Below are 15,622 nucleotides of genomic sequence, written 5' to 3' on the forward strand. Positions count from 1 at the left end.
CTCTGATAGGAATCAAATCCAGAGCCTCACCCATGCTAGGCCAGCCCTCTCCTGCACAGCTGCGCCTCTAGTCCTGCTCCTCTTCATCATCCTTTCACCCTCCTACCTTAGGCCCCTGGTGACTTGGTGGTTCCTATGAAATTAAGAAGACCAGACAGTAGCTCAACCCTTTTCCTTCAGCAGGATTAGTCAATTCTTTTTCCTGGGTCTAGTCCAGGCATCTCCTCTGACTCCTTTCAGAGTTGATTACTTATCCTTTGCCTTATCCAATATCATATATTTATCTTTTTAAGTTTAGAACTTATCACCCTATAGACAGTCGTTAGTTTACCTGTCTTTGTTGGAGTAAGTCATGAGCTCCTCAGTGGAGAGCAGTTTTCTGATTTATTTCCATATATTTAGGGTTCATAGGATTTTACATTTAGCTGGTACTTTAGTAACTTGGTTATTGAATGAGTGGATGGAGGAATGGAGAGATGGAGATATTGAGGAAAGACGGTTGGAAGGAAGGCTTACTTAGGTAGAAGTTGTCAGTGAGCAGATAGAATGTGTGACTGGGGTGCAAGGGTGGGTTTTCCATGATACCTTATGTCCCTGACGCTTTACCCACTATGAGAAGCCCACAGGAACACACAGGACCTGGACTGGCATGCAGTGTCCCAGCCTCCTGGGCATGAATTTCGTCTTTATGTGCTCCTGGGAATCGTCACCAGGAGTCCTACAAGGCCCAGCTCAGTCATTTCGTTCTCGTTTCCCATGAGCTTCACTCCTACCACCACCTCACTTGTATCAACACAGTTAGGTTGTATGATTTTGTCTAGCTTTTTGCAGGGTTTTCTACATCTATGGAACTTTCCAGATATCCCAAAATGAGGGCAATAATTATGGGATTTGAAGTCATGAAGATTTGAATGGGAGTCCTGGTTCCTCCTTTACCTCCCTTCTCCTAAGCCTTCATTTGTATGTGTCCTAGGCTGATCATGTCAGCGTATTGCTATCTGCTAGGAGGAAAACATGGGGTGCCTGGTAAACTTGTACTTGTGATCTCAATATGTGAAGTACAGTGGGGGAGTCCTGAGATGTTTATGAACCTGGCTTCATGGTTTTAGTTACTGGCAGCAATATGATGGCCAACCTAGGAACTAGGGATATTGACCATGGTTTCTATTGGCCCTGGGGTAACACAGAGCTAGATAGTCAACAGAGTATGGAGATTATATGCTGAGAACTGGTGCTCTCATTTTCTTCCTTGTTTGGCATGATTCATGGAATGTTGGCTGGCATTGACTTGCACGGCCTCCTCCAGCTTCCTACATTGCCCCCCAGGCTGCATAAGGCCCAGGAAGAGCACCGCACGGTGGAGGTGGAGAAGGTGCACCTGGAGAAGAAGTTGCGTGATGAGATCAACCTTGCCAAGCAGGAAGCTCAGCGGCTGAAGGAGCTGCGGGAGGGTACTGAGAACGAGCGCAGCCGCCAAAAATATGCCGAGGAAGAGCTGGAGCAGGTAGGAGTGTCTAGCAATTCCTACACACCTGGTGGGGGGGGGGGTCGTCAAAAGGACAGGACTCCAAGGTTGAGCTAGAAAGCTTCCTGTGTGTGGATTTTCAGGTGTAATTCAAATCTATCCTCTAGACTTTTGTCAGTAAGGGTAGTGAAAAAGCTATAAAGGTATGCTTACCATTATTTTCAAGGACTGAGGAGATAAGAACAATGCTTGTTCTTGTTTCATTTTGGTATTTACATCAGTTATACAAATCATAAATATCCATCTGGTAATCTTTACAACTGCAAATACTGGTATAATCAAGATATGGGACCTTTCTTTTAATATTTTTTTGTTCATTTTTTATTTATTTATTTGAGAGCGACATACACAGAGAGAAAGACAGATAGAGGGAGAGGGAGAGAATGGGTGCACCAGGGCTTTCAGCCTCTGCAAACGAACTCCAGACACGTGTGCCCCCTTGTGCATCTGGCTAACGTGGGACCTGGGGAACCGAGCCACGAACCAGGGTCCTTAGGCTTCACAGGCAAGCGCTTAACCGCTAAGCCATCTCTCCAGCCCAAGATATAGGACCTTTTAACACCCCAGGAATCTCACTTTTGCCCCTATAATCAGTATTTCATTCAAAAGGTAACTATGGGCTAGAGAGGTGGCTTAGTGATTAAGACACTTGCTTACAAAGCTTGACGGCCTGGGTTTCACTCCCGTACCTACATAAAGCCAGATTCACAAAGTAGTGCATGTGTCTAGAGTTTGTTTGCAATTGCAAGAGGCCATGGTGAACACATTCTCTTTCTCTTTCACTTCCTCTCTCCCTCTTCCTTCCCTCCCTCCCTCCCCCTTTTCTCACTTTGCAAATAAATAAATAAATATACATAATATATGTACATTATATAAACATATTTATTTATTTATTTTTATGAAAGAGAGAGAGACAGAGATACAGAGAGAGGGAATTGGCGTGCCAGGGCCTCCAGCCACTGCAGTCAAACTCCAGATGTGTGTGCCTCCTTGTGTGCTTGCATCACCTTGTGCACTGGGCTTGCATGGGATCTGGAGAGTAGAACATGGGTTCTCAGGCTTTGCAGGCAAGTGCCTTAATTGCTAAGCCACCTCTCTAGCCCTAAAACATAAATTTTTAAAAATACTTTATTTATTTATTTGCAAGCACAGAGAGAGAGAGAGAGAGAGAGAGAGAGAGAGAGAAAGAGAACAGGTGCACCAGGGCCTCCAACCACTGTAAATGAACTCCAGATGCATGTGCCACTTTGTGTATCTGGCTTTACTTGGGTAGTGGGGAATCTAACTGGAGTTGTTAGGCTTTGCAGGCAAACACCTTAACTGCTGAGTCATCTCTCCAGCCCAAAGTATAGCTTTTTGGTTTTTTTCAAGGTAGGGTTTCACTCTAGCCTAAACTGACCTGGAATTCACTGTGTAGTCTCAGGGTGTCATTGAACTCATGGCAGTCCTCCTACTTCTGCCTCCGGAGTGCTGAGATTAAAACTGTGAGCCACCAAGCACAGCCAAAATATTTTTTAATTGTTTTTTTTTTTTTTAAAGATTGGTCTATACTCAACATACACAGACTTTTAATTAATTAATTTATTTATTTATTTGAGAGCGACAGACACAGAGACTAAGACAGGTAGAGGGAGAGAGAGAGAATGGGCACGCCAGGGCTTCCAGCCACTGCAAACAAACTCCAGACGCGTGCGCCCCCTTGTGCATCTGGCTAACGTGGGACCTGGGGAACCGAGCCACGAACCGGGGTCCTTAGGCTTCACAGGCAAGTGCTTAACCGCTAAGCCATCTCTCCAGCCCTAATTTTTTTTTTTAAATTTTTATTTATTTATTTATTTGAGAGTGACAGAGAAAGAGGCAGAGAGAGAGAGAGAGAGAGAGAGAGAGGAACAGAGAATGGGCGTGCCAGGGCCTCTAGCCACTGCAAATGAACTCCAGATATGTGTGCCCCCTTGTGCATCTGGCTTACATGGGTCCTGGGGAATCAAGCCTCCAACTGGGGTCCTTAGGCTTCACAGGCAAGTGCTTAACCACTAAGCCATCTCTCCAGCCTGCCAAAATATTTTTTAATTTTAACTATTTATTTATTTGAGAGAGAAAGAGGCAGAAAAAGAGAAAGAGGGAGAATGGGTGTGCCAGGGCCTCCAGCTGCTGCAAATGAACTCCAGATGTTTGCACCACCTTGTGCATCTGGCTTATGTTGGTCCTGGGGAATTGAACCTGGGACCTTTGGCTTTGCAGGCAAGCAGCTTAACCACTAAGTCATCCCTCTAGTCCCCAAAATGTTTTTTTTTAAAAAAGGATAACTATTAGTTGGGCATGATGGCACATGCCTTTAATCCCAGCACTTGAGAGGCAGAGGTAGGCAGATTGCTGTGAATTATAGTTTGGGATAACAGAGTGAGTTCCAGGTTATCCTGGACTTGAGTGAGTCCCTGCCTCAAAACAAACAAACAGTAACTAGTGGGCTAGAGAGATGGCTCAGTGGTTAAGATACTTGCCTGCAAAGCCCAAGTACCTGGGTTTGATTCCTCAGTGTCCATGTGAAGCCAGGTGCACAAGGAGGTGCATGCGACTGGATTCATTTCCAGTAGCTGGAGGCCCTGACACACCCATTCTCTCTCTCTCCCCCTCTGTCTTTTTCAAATAAATGAATAAAATATTTTTTTTTTTTAAAGAGGAACTATTAGCCATGTCTTTAATCACAGCAGAGGCAGAGACAGGTGGATCTCTGTGAGTTTGAGGCCACCCTGAGACTGCATAATGAATTCCAGGCCAGCTGGGGCTAGAGAGCAAGACCCTACCCCTCATAAAACCAAAAAATAAAAATAAAAATTTAAAAAAAGGAGCTATTGAACTGTTGTCACAGCGTCTCAATCAGGTTAGTTTTGCTTAATTTTGTCTTTTTTTTTTTTTTTTTTTTTTTGGTTTTTCGAGGTAGTGTCTCACTCTAGCCCAGGTTGACCTGGAATTCACTATGGAGTGTCAGGGTGGCCTTGAACTCACAGTGACCCTCCTACCTCAGCCTCCCAAGTGCTGAGATTAAGAGCATGCACCACCACGCCAGGCTTGTCTGTTTTGTTTTGTTTTTAAAACTTATTTATTTTTACCTTTTTTTTTTGAGACAGGGTTTCATACTAACTCAGGCTGGGTTTTCAGCAGTCCCTCTGCCTCTAGTTCTGTCTGATTTGGAACTTTATAAAAATGACATTGCATCCAGGCATGGTGGCGCATGCCTTTGATCCCAGCACTTGGGAGGCAGATGCTGGAGGATCGCCGTGAGTTCGAGGCCATCCTGAGACTCCATAGTGAATTTCAGGTCAGCCTCAGCCTCGACTAGCGTGAGACCCTACCTTGAAAAGCCAAAAGAAAAAGAAAAAAAAAATGACATTATACAAGGCTGGTAGTGTGGCTCAGTGGTGGAACATTTTATTTATCATGCACAAGTTCCTGGGTTCAATTCCCAGCACGACAAAAACAAAAACAAAATAAATCAACAACAATAAAAATGGTATTGCAGGGCTGGAGAGATGGCTTAGTGGTTAAGCGCTTGCCTATGAAGCCTAAGGATGCCTGTTCGAGGCTCGATTCCCTAGGACCCACCTTAGCCAGATGCACAAGGAGGCACACACATCTGGAGTTTGTTTGCAGTGGCTGGAGGCCCTGGCGCATCCATTCTCTCTCTCCTCTTTCCCTGCCTCTTTTTCTCTCTGTCACACTCAAATAAATAAGAATAAACAAAAAGTTTTCAAAAAAATAGTGTTGCAGGGCTGAAGAGATGGCTTAGTGATAAAGGCGCTTGCCTGCAAAGCCTAAGAACCCATGTTCGATTTTCCAGGACCCATGTAAAACCAGATGTTCAAGGTGACACGTGTGTTTGAAGTTTGTTTACAGTTGCTAGAGGCCCCTGTAAGCCCATTCTTTCCCTCTCCTTTTCCCTCTCTGTCTTTCTTTCTGCCTCTTTCTGTAATAAATGAATAAATAAAATATTTTAAGAAATGGCAGTGCACACCTAAGCTCTTTTTTGTTTGGTTTTGTTGACTTAACATTGCAAGAGTCCTCTGTATTGCATGTAGTGATCATTGGTTTATTTCCATCGCTAAGAAGTAATCTGTTGTGTAAGCATACTACACTTACTTGGTCTATTTTCCTGTTGATAGTCATTTGGGTTGTTTGCCCTTTTTTGGCTTTTATGAATTTTACTGCTATGAACCTTCTTGAATATATCTTATGGTGGCCATAAATACTTATTTCTGTTGAACAGATAGTAATAGAATACTGTTATTCTGGTGAAAAGGTGAGGAATATAGAATCTGCATAATTAGGACTGGAGAGATGGCTTAGTGGTTAAAACACTTGTCTGCAAAGCCAAAGGACTCAGGTTTGATTCCCCAGGATCAATGTAAGCAAGATGCACAAGGGGGCACACACATATGGGGGCTGTGATGTGCCCATTCTCTCTCTCTCTCTTTCTACCTGCCTCTTTCTCTCAAATAAATAAATGAAAATGAAATATTTTAAAAAGGGGATCCGCATATTTACATGTCTGTCACAGTTGAGTGCTTGGTGACTGCTTCATGTGTGCTCCTTACAGATCGTGTCCACAAGGAGGGTTCCTGGCCCTTGGGTGTCTTGGCTCTGTTGACTTTCTTGTTAACTTTCCACCTTGCATAGAGCACTTTTCAGAGCCCACATCCGTATGTCTCACTAGGTTCGGGAGGCCTTGAGGAAGGCAGAGAAGGAGCTAGAATCACACAGCTCATGGTATGCTCCAGAGGCCCTTCAGAAGTGGCTGCAGCTGACACACGAGGTGGAGGTGCAGTACTACAACGTCAAGAAGCAAAATGCTGAGAAGCAGCTGCTGGTGGCCAAAGAGGGGGTGAGGCCTGCCCTCCTGTGGGCCCCCTTCCTCCTCCTGCTCTCCTTCCTTCCGCCCTCCTTCCTTCTGCTCTCCTCTCCCCTCCCTTCCTCCTGCCCTCCTTCCTTCCGTGTGTCTGAAGTTTGTTTATAGTTGCTAGAAGCCCTTGTAAGCCCATTCTCCCCTCTCCTTTTCCCTCTCTCTCTTTCTTAGGCTTTGCAGGCAAGCGCCTTAACCGCTAAGCCATCTCTTCAGCCCTGCTCTCCCCTCCTTTCTGCCCTCCTGTCGGCCTCCTTCCACCCTCCCCTCCCCTCCCTTCCTTCCCTCTTCCCTTTTACCTGTCCTTCTTTCTCTTCTCTGCCTCACCTTATCCTGTCCCTCCCTTTGGGTGAAGACATATGCCTGGGGATGGTTCTGTTCCTTTTCCTGGTGTGTAGATCCTGATAATGCGAAGCTTCTAGAGGAGCATGAGGGAAAGAGGACGCCAGTAGAAGCAGGGACAGGAGAAGCTCTGCCAACCCTGGCTGCCGTGGGAGCAGACATCCTCCTGGGTCTTGGCTACTGACACCCTGTTGCTTCTTCTCCGGTTCCCTCTGTGTCATCCCCTACTCCCCTGCCTTGTTTCCCCTTCCCGTCCTGTTCTTCCTTTTCCTTGTACAGCCCACGTTGTGCTAGGAAGAGGGCACCCAGCTATAAGAAGACCCCCTTACTTCATCCCTGCTCTAATCCCTGCTCTCTTTAAGCTGGGGACCCTCACCTTTGCAGGCTGAAAAGATAAAAAAGAAGAGAAACACACTTTTTGGCACGTTCCATGTGGCCCATAGCTCTTCCTTGGATGATGTGGATCATAAAATTCTAACTGCTAAGTAAGTAGATCCAGTTATCAACTCCAGCAATGCCCATGTCATCCTTAGAGTTTAGGGTGTTTGACGCTTCTAACCCCAGTCCTCACTGATGGAGTGACAGCTCTGCTCTCCTGCCCCTACCTTGCTTTTAAGTTTATGAATTGATTCTGGGATTTTGATTCATACATATCAGCCTCAGTGTGTTCCTCTGTGAAGTCCTCTAACGCTTTCTGGGGCGCCCACCCAGTCTATCCCTGCAGTGTTCTTTTATCTGCCCTCAGGCAAGCTCTGAGTGAGGTGACAGCAGCACTGAGGGAGCGCCTGCACCGCTGGCAGCAGATCGAAATCCTCTGTGGCTTCCAGATTGTGAATAACCCTGGCATCCACTCCCTGGTGACTGCCCTCAACATAGACCCCAGCTGGATGGGCACTACGCGCCCCAACCCCGCCCACTTCATCATGACTGACGACGTGGATGACATGGATGAGGAGATTGTATCCCCCATGTCCATGCAGTGTAGGTGACCTTTAGTAGGGATGACGGGTAGCCTGTGATACGCTGTTGAGAAATCTAAGGCCTCTTCCATGCTTAAGGGCTCGCAGGCAGATAATAGGAAAGCAGTTACCTCCTGACTTTGGTCAATAAAGCACAGTTCGCATCGGGACATTTCTTTATAGCTGTCTTGGTGGTTTTTCCTTGATGTCTGTTTGTCCTTCTATGTCTATTGTGTGTGTCTCTATTTGCCATTTTTCTATTTCGTCTTCCCTTTCCTATCTACCTTGTAAAAACAATCTTCAGATATTTTTGATGCACAACGTAAAAATAGCATTCATTTTTACTATTTATTGCATTTAAAATTTTTTTATTTTTATTTATTCATTTTTGAAAAAGGCAGAAAGAGAGAGAGAGAATGAGAATGGGTGTGTCAGGACCTCTAGCCACTGCAAACAAATTCCAGATGTGTGTGCCATCTTGTGCATCTGGCTTACGTGGGTCCTGGAGAATCAAACCTGGGTCCTTTGACTTTGCAGACAAGCGTCTTAACCGTTAAGCCAACTCTCCAGCCCTATTGCATTATTTTTGTCTTATGTTTTTTTTATTCTTAATTGTTAAAATAGATAATGGAATGATGTCTCTCTCTTTCTCCCTGCCTTTTGGTGCAAGGTCCCATGTAGCGTCAGTCTCTAAAGCTTCCACGCTGGAAGGCCTGCCTGCCCAGGAGGAAGCTCCTGCACAAGCACGTCCCCCTCTTCACCCAGACCTGGACCTTCTTCCCTCTTCCTTCCCTCCTCTGTAGATGATAAGAGCCGATTAGAGCAGAGCTGTCAGGGGCAGTATTCTGTGGAAATTCTTTAGTGACTTCCTTTTTCTGACCCACAGTTGAATTTTCCTTTGGATGGAAGGGTGCTAAATAAAATAGGTCTATCTGTGGTAGACATGTTATGTTGGGCCCATACCTCATCACTGCAAAGGAAAGTTGGCTTGATTTAGGGACTCACTTTCCGGAAGCCAGATTCCTTTTTTATTATTATTTTTCATTTGTTGGTTTTTCGAGGTAGGATCTCACTCTAGGCCAGACTGACCTGGAACTCACTATGTAGTCTCAAGGTGGCCTCGAACTCACGGCGATCCTCCTACCTCTGCCTCCCAAGTGCTGGGATTAAAGGCATGTGCCACCACGCCCGGCCCAGATTCCTTTCTGACTTTATATCCTCAAGGCCATATTTGTTAATCAGGCTGGACTTCCACTACAGGAGTAGGAGGATGGATGGGAGTTCAAGGCCAGGCTGACACTACATAGTGAATTCCAGGTCAGCCTGACCTAGAGTGAGACCCTACCCCCAAAAACAAACAAACAAATAAAAGAAAACAAATACAAAAGCCCACAAAAAAAATTACCAAGAAATTGGTTTGTAAAATTGTTGCAAAAAAATTTATTTGTAATTTTATTTACTTATTTATTTTTGAGACGGTCTCACTGTGTAGTCCTGGTTTGCCTGAAACTTGCTACATAGGCCAGGCTGGCCTTGAAGTTATGGTGATCCTCCTGCCTCTGGCCCTGTTTTGGGATTATAGACATGTGCCACCATGCCCAGTTATAAATTTCTTCAGTTGTGCTTTGCCCCTGGCCAAGACTCTTTGTCTCCTTGATCTGATACCATATTAGATCTTCAGTCAAAGGCCTAATACGGTTGGATCATTGAAAGGCTCCTGTGTTCTCTAGGTTAGGAGGAACCTTCATTGGCTCTGAGCTATTCATCCCCTGCCCCCAACCTTTCCCATGTCCCTGTGATGGATAGGCCCAAGCCCTCCATAAATCCGATTCTCTTCTCCTTTTGGCCTGGCTGTTGACCCTAGATGCTGCCTGGCTGATGGGGCGTAGGTTCAGTGACCGCTCTCTCTGCTCCACATCCGCCGGCTCGGATGATCAGTCCCTCTGGAAATACCCGGGTTTGAGGAGCCCCTTTGGGGCTTTTGTTTTTTCCAACTTTTGGGACTAAACCAACACTCCTACCCAATGGGTCCCTTATCCTGCCTGCCTCACCACCCTGCCGAGCTGCTCCCTATATCCCCAGCACTGTTCCTACTAACTTCAGGAGGGTCTCGGGAGTGAGGAGAATCAGCCTGCTCAGCTAAGGACCCGAGAGAGGTAGAAGGCTTAGGCCTTTCCCTTCAACCCAGCTACACAGGGGTCCTGGTGGCCCTTTTTCTAGCTAAGCTGGAAGGAATGACCCCCCCCCACACACACATACACTCTTCTCATGTTTCTTCCCTTTTCTCCCTATTTTCGTTTTTCTTTCTTCCTCTTCCCATTACAGGATTCCTGTTCCTTTTCAGACTCCTTTCATGCCTTGGAAGTGATCAGCTGTAAAAAGCTCTGCCTCCCCACTGTCCACAACTATGGAATTTCTTTTCCTGGGGGCCTTCTAAGGCCCTGCCATGCTTGTAACCTGTGCCTTTCTCCTGTCTTTGGTTTTTTTTTTTTTTTTTTTTTTGAGGTAGGTCTCACTGTAGCCCAGACTGACCTGGAATTCACTAAGGAGTGTCAGGGTGGCCTTGAACTCACGGTGATCCTCCTACCTCTGCCTCCTGAGTGCTGGGATTAAAGGTGTGTGCCACCACGCCCGGCTTCTTTCTCCTGTCTTTAAGGAGAAAGCATCTTTCTTTTAGTTGGCACTGGCATTGAGCCCAAGGGCATCCACTGGCACATTCCTTGGCCACCTGGGGTCCAGGTGGATCCAAGTAGAATTGATAGTTATTGTCTCCCAAGAACTTGATTCAGCATTGACCCAGGAACTAGATTATTGTTGTTTAAATACTTAGAGCAAATTTGATTTTTTTAATTAAAAGATATATTTTATTTATTTCAGAGAGGGAAAGGGGCAGAGTAAGAGAGAAAGAGAGAGAGAGAATGGGTGTTTCAGGGCTTCCAGCCACTGCAAATGAACTCCAGATGCACATGCTACATGCTTACATGGATCCTGGGGAACTGAACCAAGGTCCTTTGGCTTTGCAGGCAAGAGCCTTAACCACTAAGCCATCTGTCCAGCCCAAAGTTTGCGAAACAAACAAATGAACAGGTAAATAGTAGCATAAAACACACATATATCATCCCACCACACCTGAATACCTGTTCTTTGAGGTTTTTTTTTGTTTGTTTGTTTTGTTTTTTTGAGGTAGGGTCTTGTTCTAGTCCAGGCTGACCTGGAATTCACTATGTAGTCTCAGGCTGGCCTTAAACTCACAGTGATCCTCTCACCTCTGCCTCCTCCTTTGAGTTTTATTTTTTATTTTTTGCAAATTTTTAGAATTTAATGAAAACAAAAATAATCACTAGCATTTATTGAACACCACGACTTCTGTAGGCATTTTGGAGATATTATCTTGAAGTCTCAGAACAACTCTGCAGGATTTTATAAATTATGGATTAAAGTGGGGGATTCAAGTTGCCCGAAGTCAGAGCTAGAAGTGGAAAGGCCTGGGTTCAAGCTCTACTTTAAAAAAAAATTATGCATTTATTTAGAGAGAAAGAGGAGGGAGTGAGAATGGGTCCATGCCAGGGCCTCCTGCCACTGCATCAGCTCCTTGCGCCAGCCCCACACTCCAGCTTTGTATTCTAAAGAGCTCAAGGCTATTTCATATAAATTTGTATCCTTTCCCCCCCCCCCCTTGAACATTTTGTTTACCTGTTTGCTTTTTTTTTGGACACATGCTCACGTTCACTAGGATAGCTCATGATACTTTAGTCTTTGCCTCTTGCATGCTGGGATTACAGATGTGTTCAGCAAATGGATGTATTCTCATTTTCTCATTATCCTACCTTTATTTTTACTTTCATATAATCAGTGATGAACCAATGAACATGCTTGTGTATAAGTCTTTGTCTAAATTGTGATTGATTTCCTGAGGTTGGCTTTCTGAAAAGGCTGGTTCTTAATGCTCTCCCGGACCTGTTCCAGTCCCCTCTCCTATACTGCCCTGCCTGTGTCCTCCCACTAACCGCCTTGCTACATCCCTTTACAGTGACACTGGCCTTAGGTCTCCTTCCATTGAAGTTGCCACTAAAACTGACCTGGGCACTTCATCTTCAGTTTCCCACCTTTCAGGTCCCCTGGGGGCGGGGCTTGTGGGAGGTGGTGTCCCTTTCTCTCCATTGGGTCTCAAAGGCCCAGAGTGATCTTCAGTAGGCACTTCTTTATGGGTCCTCGCTTGTCTGCCAGTCCGCAGTGGGCTAGCCCTTCCTTACACTGTTTTCGCTCTCCCTGCAGCCCCCAGCCTGCAGAGCAGTGTCCGGCAGCGCCTGACGGAGCCACAGCATGGCCTGGGATCTCAGAGGTTGGTAGAGGGCGAGGCTGGCCACTTCTTGACAAGCCGGGTATCTCTGCGGCGAATGCGCAGCCTTTCATCTGGACAGTCTTTCAGTTCTGAAGGCCACGGGACCAGCCCTCCATCTGCCTCTGCTGCTTCTTCCTGCTCCTCTTCCACCACCACCACCACCTCCACCACCATCAACACCGTCCATGTCCACCCTGTTTATTATCACCACAGCACTTCCTATTTCCTCCAGATGGAGCCCTACCCTGACCCACCCCCTTCTGACAGCACCGCTGTGATGTCTGGGCATTCAGAGAGCTTGGGGTACCACCGTCTCTCTTCTCATTCTTCCTTCCCTCTCTCCCTCCCTCCCCTCTCTGCTGCTTTCACCCTGGCCTCTGTCTGCTGGCTGCTGCTTGGTGACCTGTGGAGGGGGTGGGGCGGTGAGGATTCTTCTCCCTTGTCCTTTCCTAGCTCTGGAAGTCCTTAAGGTCAGCCTAATTCCCTACATTTCTCCCCTTTTCTCTGTTTGAGGTTTGCTGACTTTGAAAATGAGTAACTGTCTTCTTCCCTCATGACCCTATAGCACTTTGGCCTAAACCACACACTTTCTGGCCAGCTATTCCTATTGGATTTCCACATCCTTTAATCCTTTAACAGACATTTTATTGATGTCTACTCTATGCCTGGTTCTTCCAGCACAGGGATAAGATACAGTCCTAGTCATCATGAACTACAGCCTCGCCTAAGAGAGGCACATTAATCAACCATGGAACAATTTCATAAGTGCTATGGGGTGTTGAGGAAGGGGGAATGACTAACAGTGTGTACCCAGGTGGAATGCTATACAAAAGAGATGACACTTACTTATTCCTGTGAGCGGAGAAATGAGAAAGTATTCCAGCCAGAGGAAACGTTATGTGCAGAGGCATAAGAGCATATAATGTATTTGTGATGAAAATAATGGGTGTGTTTTGGGGAGAAGAGGCAGGAATGACAAAAGGCTCAGGAAAGTTCCAGGTTTGGCCTTTATCTTTTAGGAAATGGAGAAATACACAAGGGTTTCTAGGTAAAAGTGAATTGGTCGTATTTCTGTTGTAGAGATAACCTTTTAGGAAGGGGAAAATGCAGGAATTTCGATGTCATTGCAGTGTGCCACCAGGGAAGTGATGTGGTCTTGTGATGGAGAGATGATATGCATGGTAACAGAAGTGAAGGAGAGAAGAGGCTGGTATGGCCCCTAGGTTTCTAGCCTGAGTGACAAAATGGGGATAAGAGTACAGGGAGAAAGCTGGGCGTGGGGATACACCCCTTTAATCCCAGCACTCGAGAGGCAGAGGTAGGCAGATTGCTGTGAATTCAAGGACACTGAGACTACAGAGTGAATTCCAGGTCAGCCTGGGCGACAGTGAGACCCTACATTGAAAACAAACAAACAAAAAAAGTACAGAAGGGACATGAGTTTGCTGAGTTTATATAAGAGAAGATGGGTAGGTAGTAAAATACTCCTATCAGAGTGAGAAGTTAAGGTTTTGAAAGGTTAAGTAATTTAGCTCAGGTCCCAGAGCTAATTAGGAGCAGGGCACAGACTAGAACTTGGCTTTCCGTTCAGGACGCTGTTAGGTATTTTTGTCCTTCTACAAGATTTCAGTAAGTAAGCTACAAAGGAATTTTCTCTCTCAGCCTACTGTAGCAGCTGTAGTGACTTTTTCTACTGATACTTCAAGATGATAGGCTAAGGTTAGATAGTCACCTTGACCCTGCGTGGAACAAGCATAGGGACCCTTAGAAAACACCTCCCTCTGGAAGCACTACTCATCTCTGGAGCTGTGGCCGCAGCCCAGTCTGGCCGCTGGGCTGCAGCATGCTTGTGTTCCTCTCGGTTGGTCCTGACACCCTTTGGATACCATCCCTATAGGTCGACTCCTCAAGTTTCTGAAGAGTTATCCTTAAGGGCTGTTCCATTCCCTTCCCCAGGAAGGGACCACCCTAACTGAGATTATCACTGAGCCGAGCTGTCCATCCTCATTCTCATCCTCATTTCCATCCAGAAGCAGAGGAAGGGAGACTGCCATTCGCAATGCAGATGGAAAGGACTGGACTGGGTGGGGGAGCTAGGGGAGCAAGCAGTGGGGAGGAAGGGTGGCAAATACCTGCATCCGCCTGGCCTGTTCACTGCTTCATTTTCTTTTGCACCATGCACCAGAGGATCATCTCTAAAGGCAAACAGGCTCTCTAGTAAGGTTAGTAGCTTGGGATGGGAGTCCAAGACAGCCCAGCCTTTGGGGAGGAATAACTTTGGTCTGAAAGGTCTCAAAAGATTCAAAGAGGATACATTGCCTTAGTGGTCCTTTTTCCTCCTATATCTATTTTGGTTTCCTCCCAGGTTCATATCTTTATTTGGAACTAAGTCTTAGCTTTTAGTTGATGAAAGAAAAACAGAAGGATGAGGAGCAAAACGAAATGGGACTGTGGGCTAGGAGAAGCGAGGCTTGGAGGCCTAATGATTTCTTTTCCTTGGTGTTAGAAAAGTAGGTTCCTAGGGCCCTTGCTTCCTTGGCTTGGAGGTCCCATTTTCAGTGTGGCTGTTCTTCAGAACTTCTTGGTACCTTACTCTATCATTTAATGTGTATGGAGAAGGCAGGATCAAGGAACAAGGCACTTAAAAAAAAGGATTTTCCTAATTTTTAAATTTTTATTTGTGAACAGAGAGTGGGAGGGTGGGGGGGGAGGGAGGGAGGGCGGTGGGAGAAGTGAAAGAGGAGAGGCCATGGAGGAACAGCAGGGCCTTTTGCCCTGGTGGAAACAAACTCCAGGCACATGGCTGCTTTGTTCATCCGTCTTCATTTGTGTATTGTGGAATTGATCTCGGAGCAACTCAAGTTTAGCAAGCAAGCATCACCGACTACTGAGCCATTTCCCCAGTCCTTATTGTTTTTACAAAAGCTAGGCTTTCATTATAACCCTGACTGGCCTCAAACTCACTGAATAGCTAAGGATGATCATGAACTCCTGATCTTCCTGCTTTCATTTCCAAGTTGCTGAAAATGCAGGGGTACATCTGCACACCTGATTTTATTTTGGTTTTTGAGACAGACCCTTGCTATGTAGCTCTGACTGGCCTGGAACTCACTACATAGTCCCGGATGGCCTTGGATTTTGGATAATTCTCATGCCTCAGTGCCTCCAGTGCTAGCATTACAACACACACCATCGCATCTGACAAATACACATTTAGGGAGAAACAAGGGCCAGTGTTAGATATGGGAAACCAAATACCAGGCTGAATAATAAATGATAATTTTAAAAATTTTAATTTATTTATTTGAGTGTGACAGAGAGAGAGAGAGAGAGAGAGGCAGAGAGAGAGGGAGATTGAATGGGTGCCCCAGGGCTTCCCGCCACTGCAAAGGAACTCCAGATGAGTGTGCCCCCTTGTGCATCTGGCTAACGTGGGTCCTGGGAAATCAAGCCTTGAACTGGGGTTCTTAGGCTTCATAGGCAAGTGCTTACCCACTAAGCCATCTCTCCAGCCCCAGGCTGAATATTTGTAAACCCTAAATTGTGTGGCTAAATCA

General features: G+C 45.9%; 1 protein-coding gene across 4 annotated transcripts in view; it reads left to right on the forward strand.

The window, feature by feature from the left end:
* Positions 1 to 15,622, forward strand: part of Stim1 (stromal interaction molecule 1) — a 231,464-nt gene that overhangs the window by 212,109 nt on the left and 3,733 nt on the right. Inside the window, exons 7-13 of one of the 4 annotated variants that reach the window (XM_045145675.1) lie at positions 1,327 to 1,504; positions 6,237 to 6,404; positions 7,149 to 7,249; positions 7,510 to 7,745; positions 9,588 to 9,680; positions 11,999 to 12,065; positions 14,251 to 14,287. In XM_045145675.1, coding sequence (XP_045001610.1) covers positions 1,327 to 1,504; positions 6,237 to 6,404; positions 7,149 to 7,249; positions 7,510 to 7,745; positions 9,588 to 9,680; positions 11,999 to 12,065; positions 14,251 to 14,287 — 880 coding nt within the window. The remainder of the gene's footprint in view (positions 1 to 1,326; positions 1,505 to 6,236; positions 6,405 to 7,148; positions 7,250 to 7,509; positions 7,746 to 9,587; positions 9,681 to 11,998; positions 12,066 to 14,250; positions 14,288 to 15,622) is intronic. The other 3 variants (XM_004650978.2, XM_045145674.1, XM_004650977.2) reach the window with 3 other exon arrangements.

Source organism: Jaculus jaculus, chromosome 3 (genome assembly GCF_020740685.1).
Source record: "Jaculus jaculus isolate mJacJac1 chromosome 3, mJacJac1.mat.Y.cur, whole genome shotgun sequence".
Lineage (NCBI taxonomy): Eukaryota > Metazoa > Chordata > Mammalia > Rodentia > Dipodidae > Jaculus > Jaculus jaculus.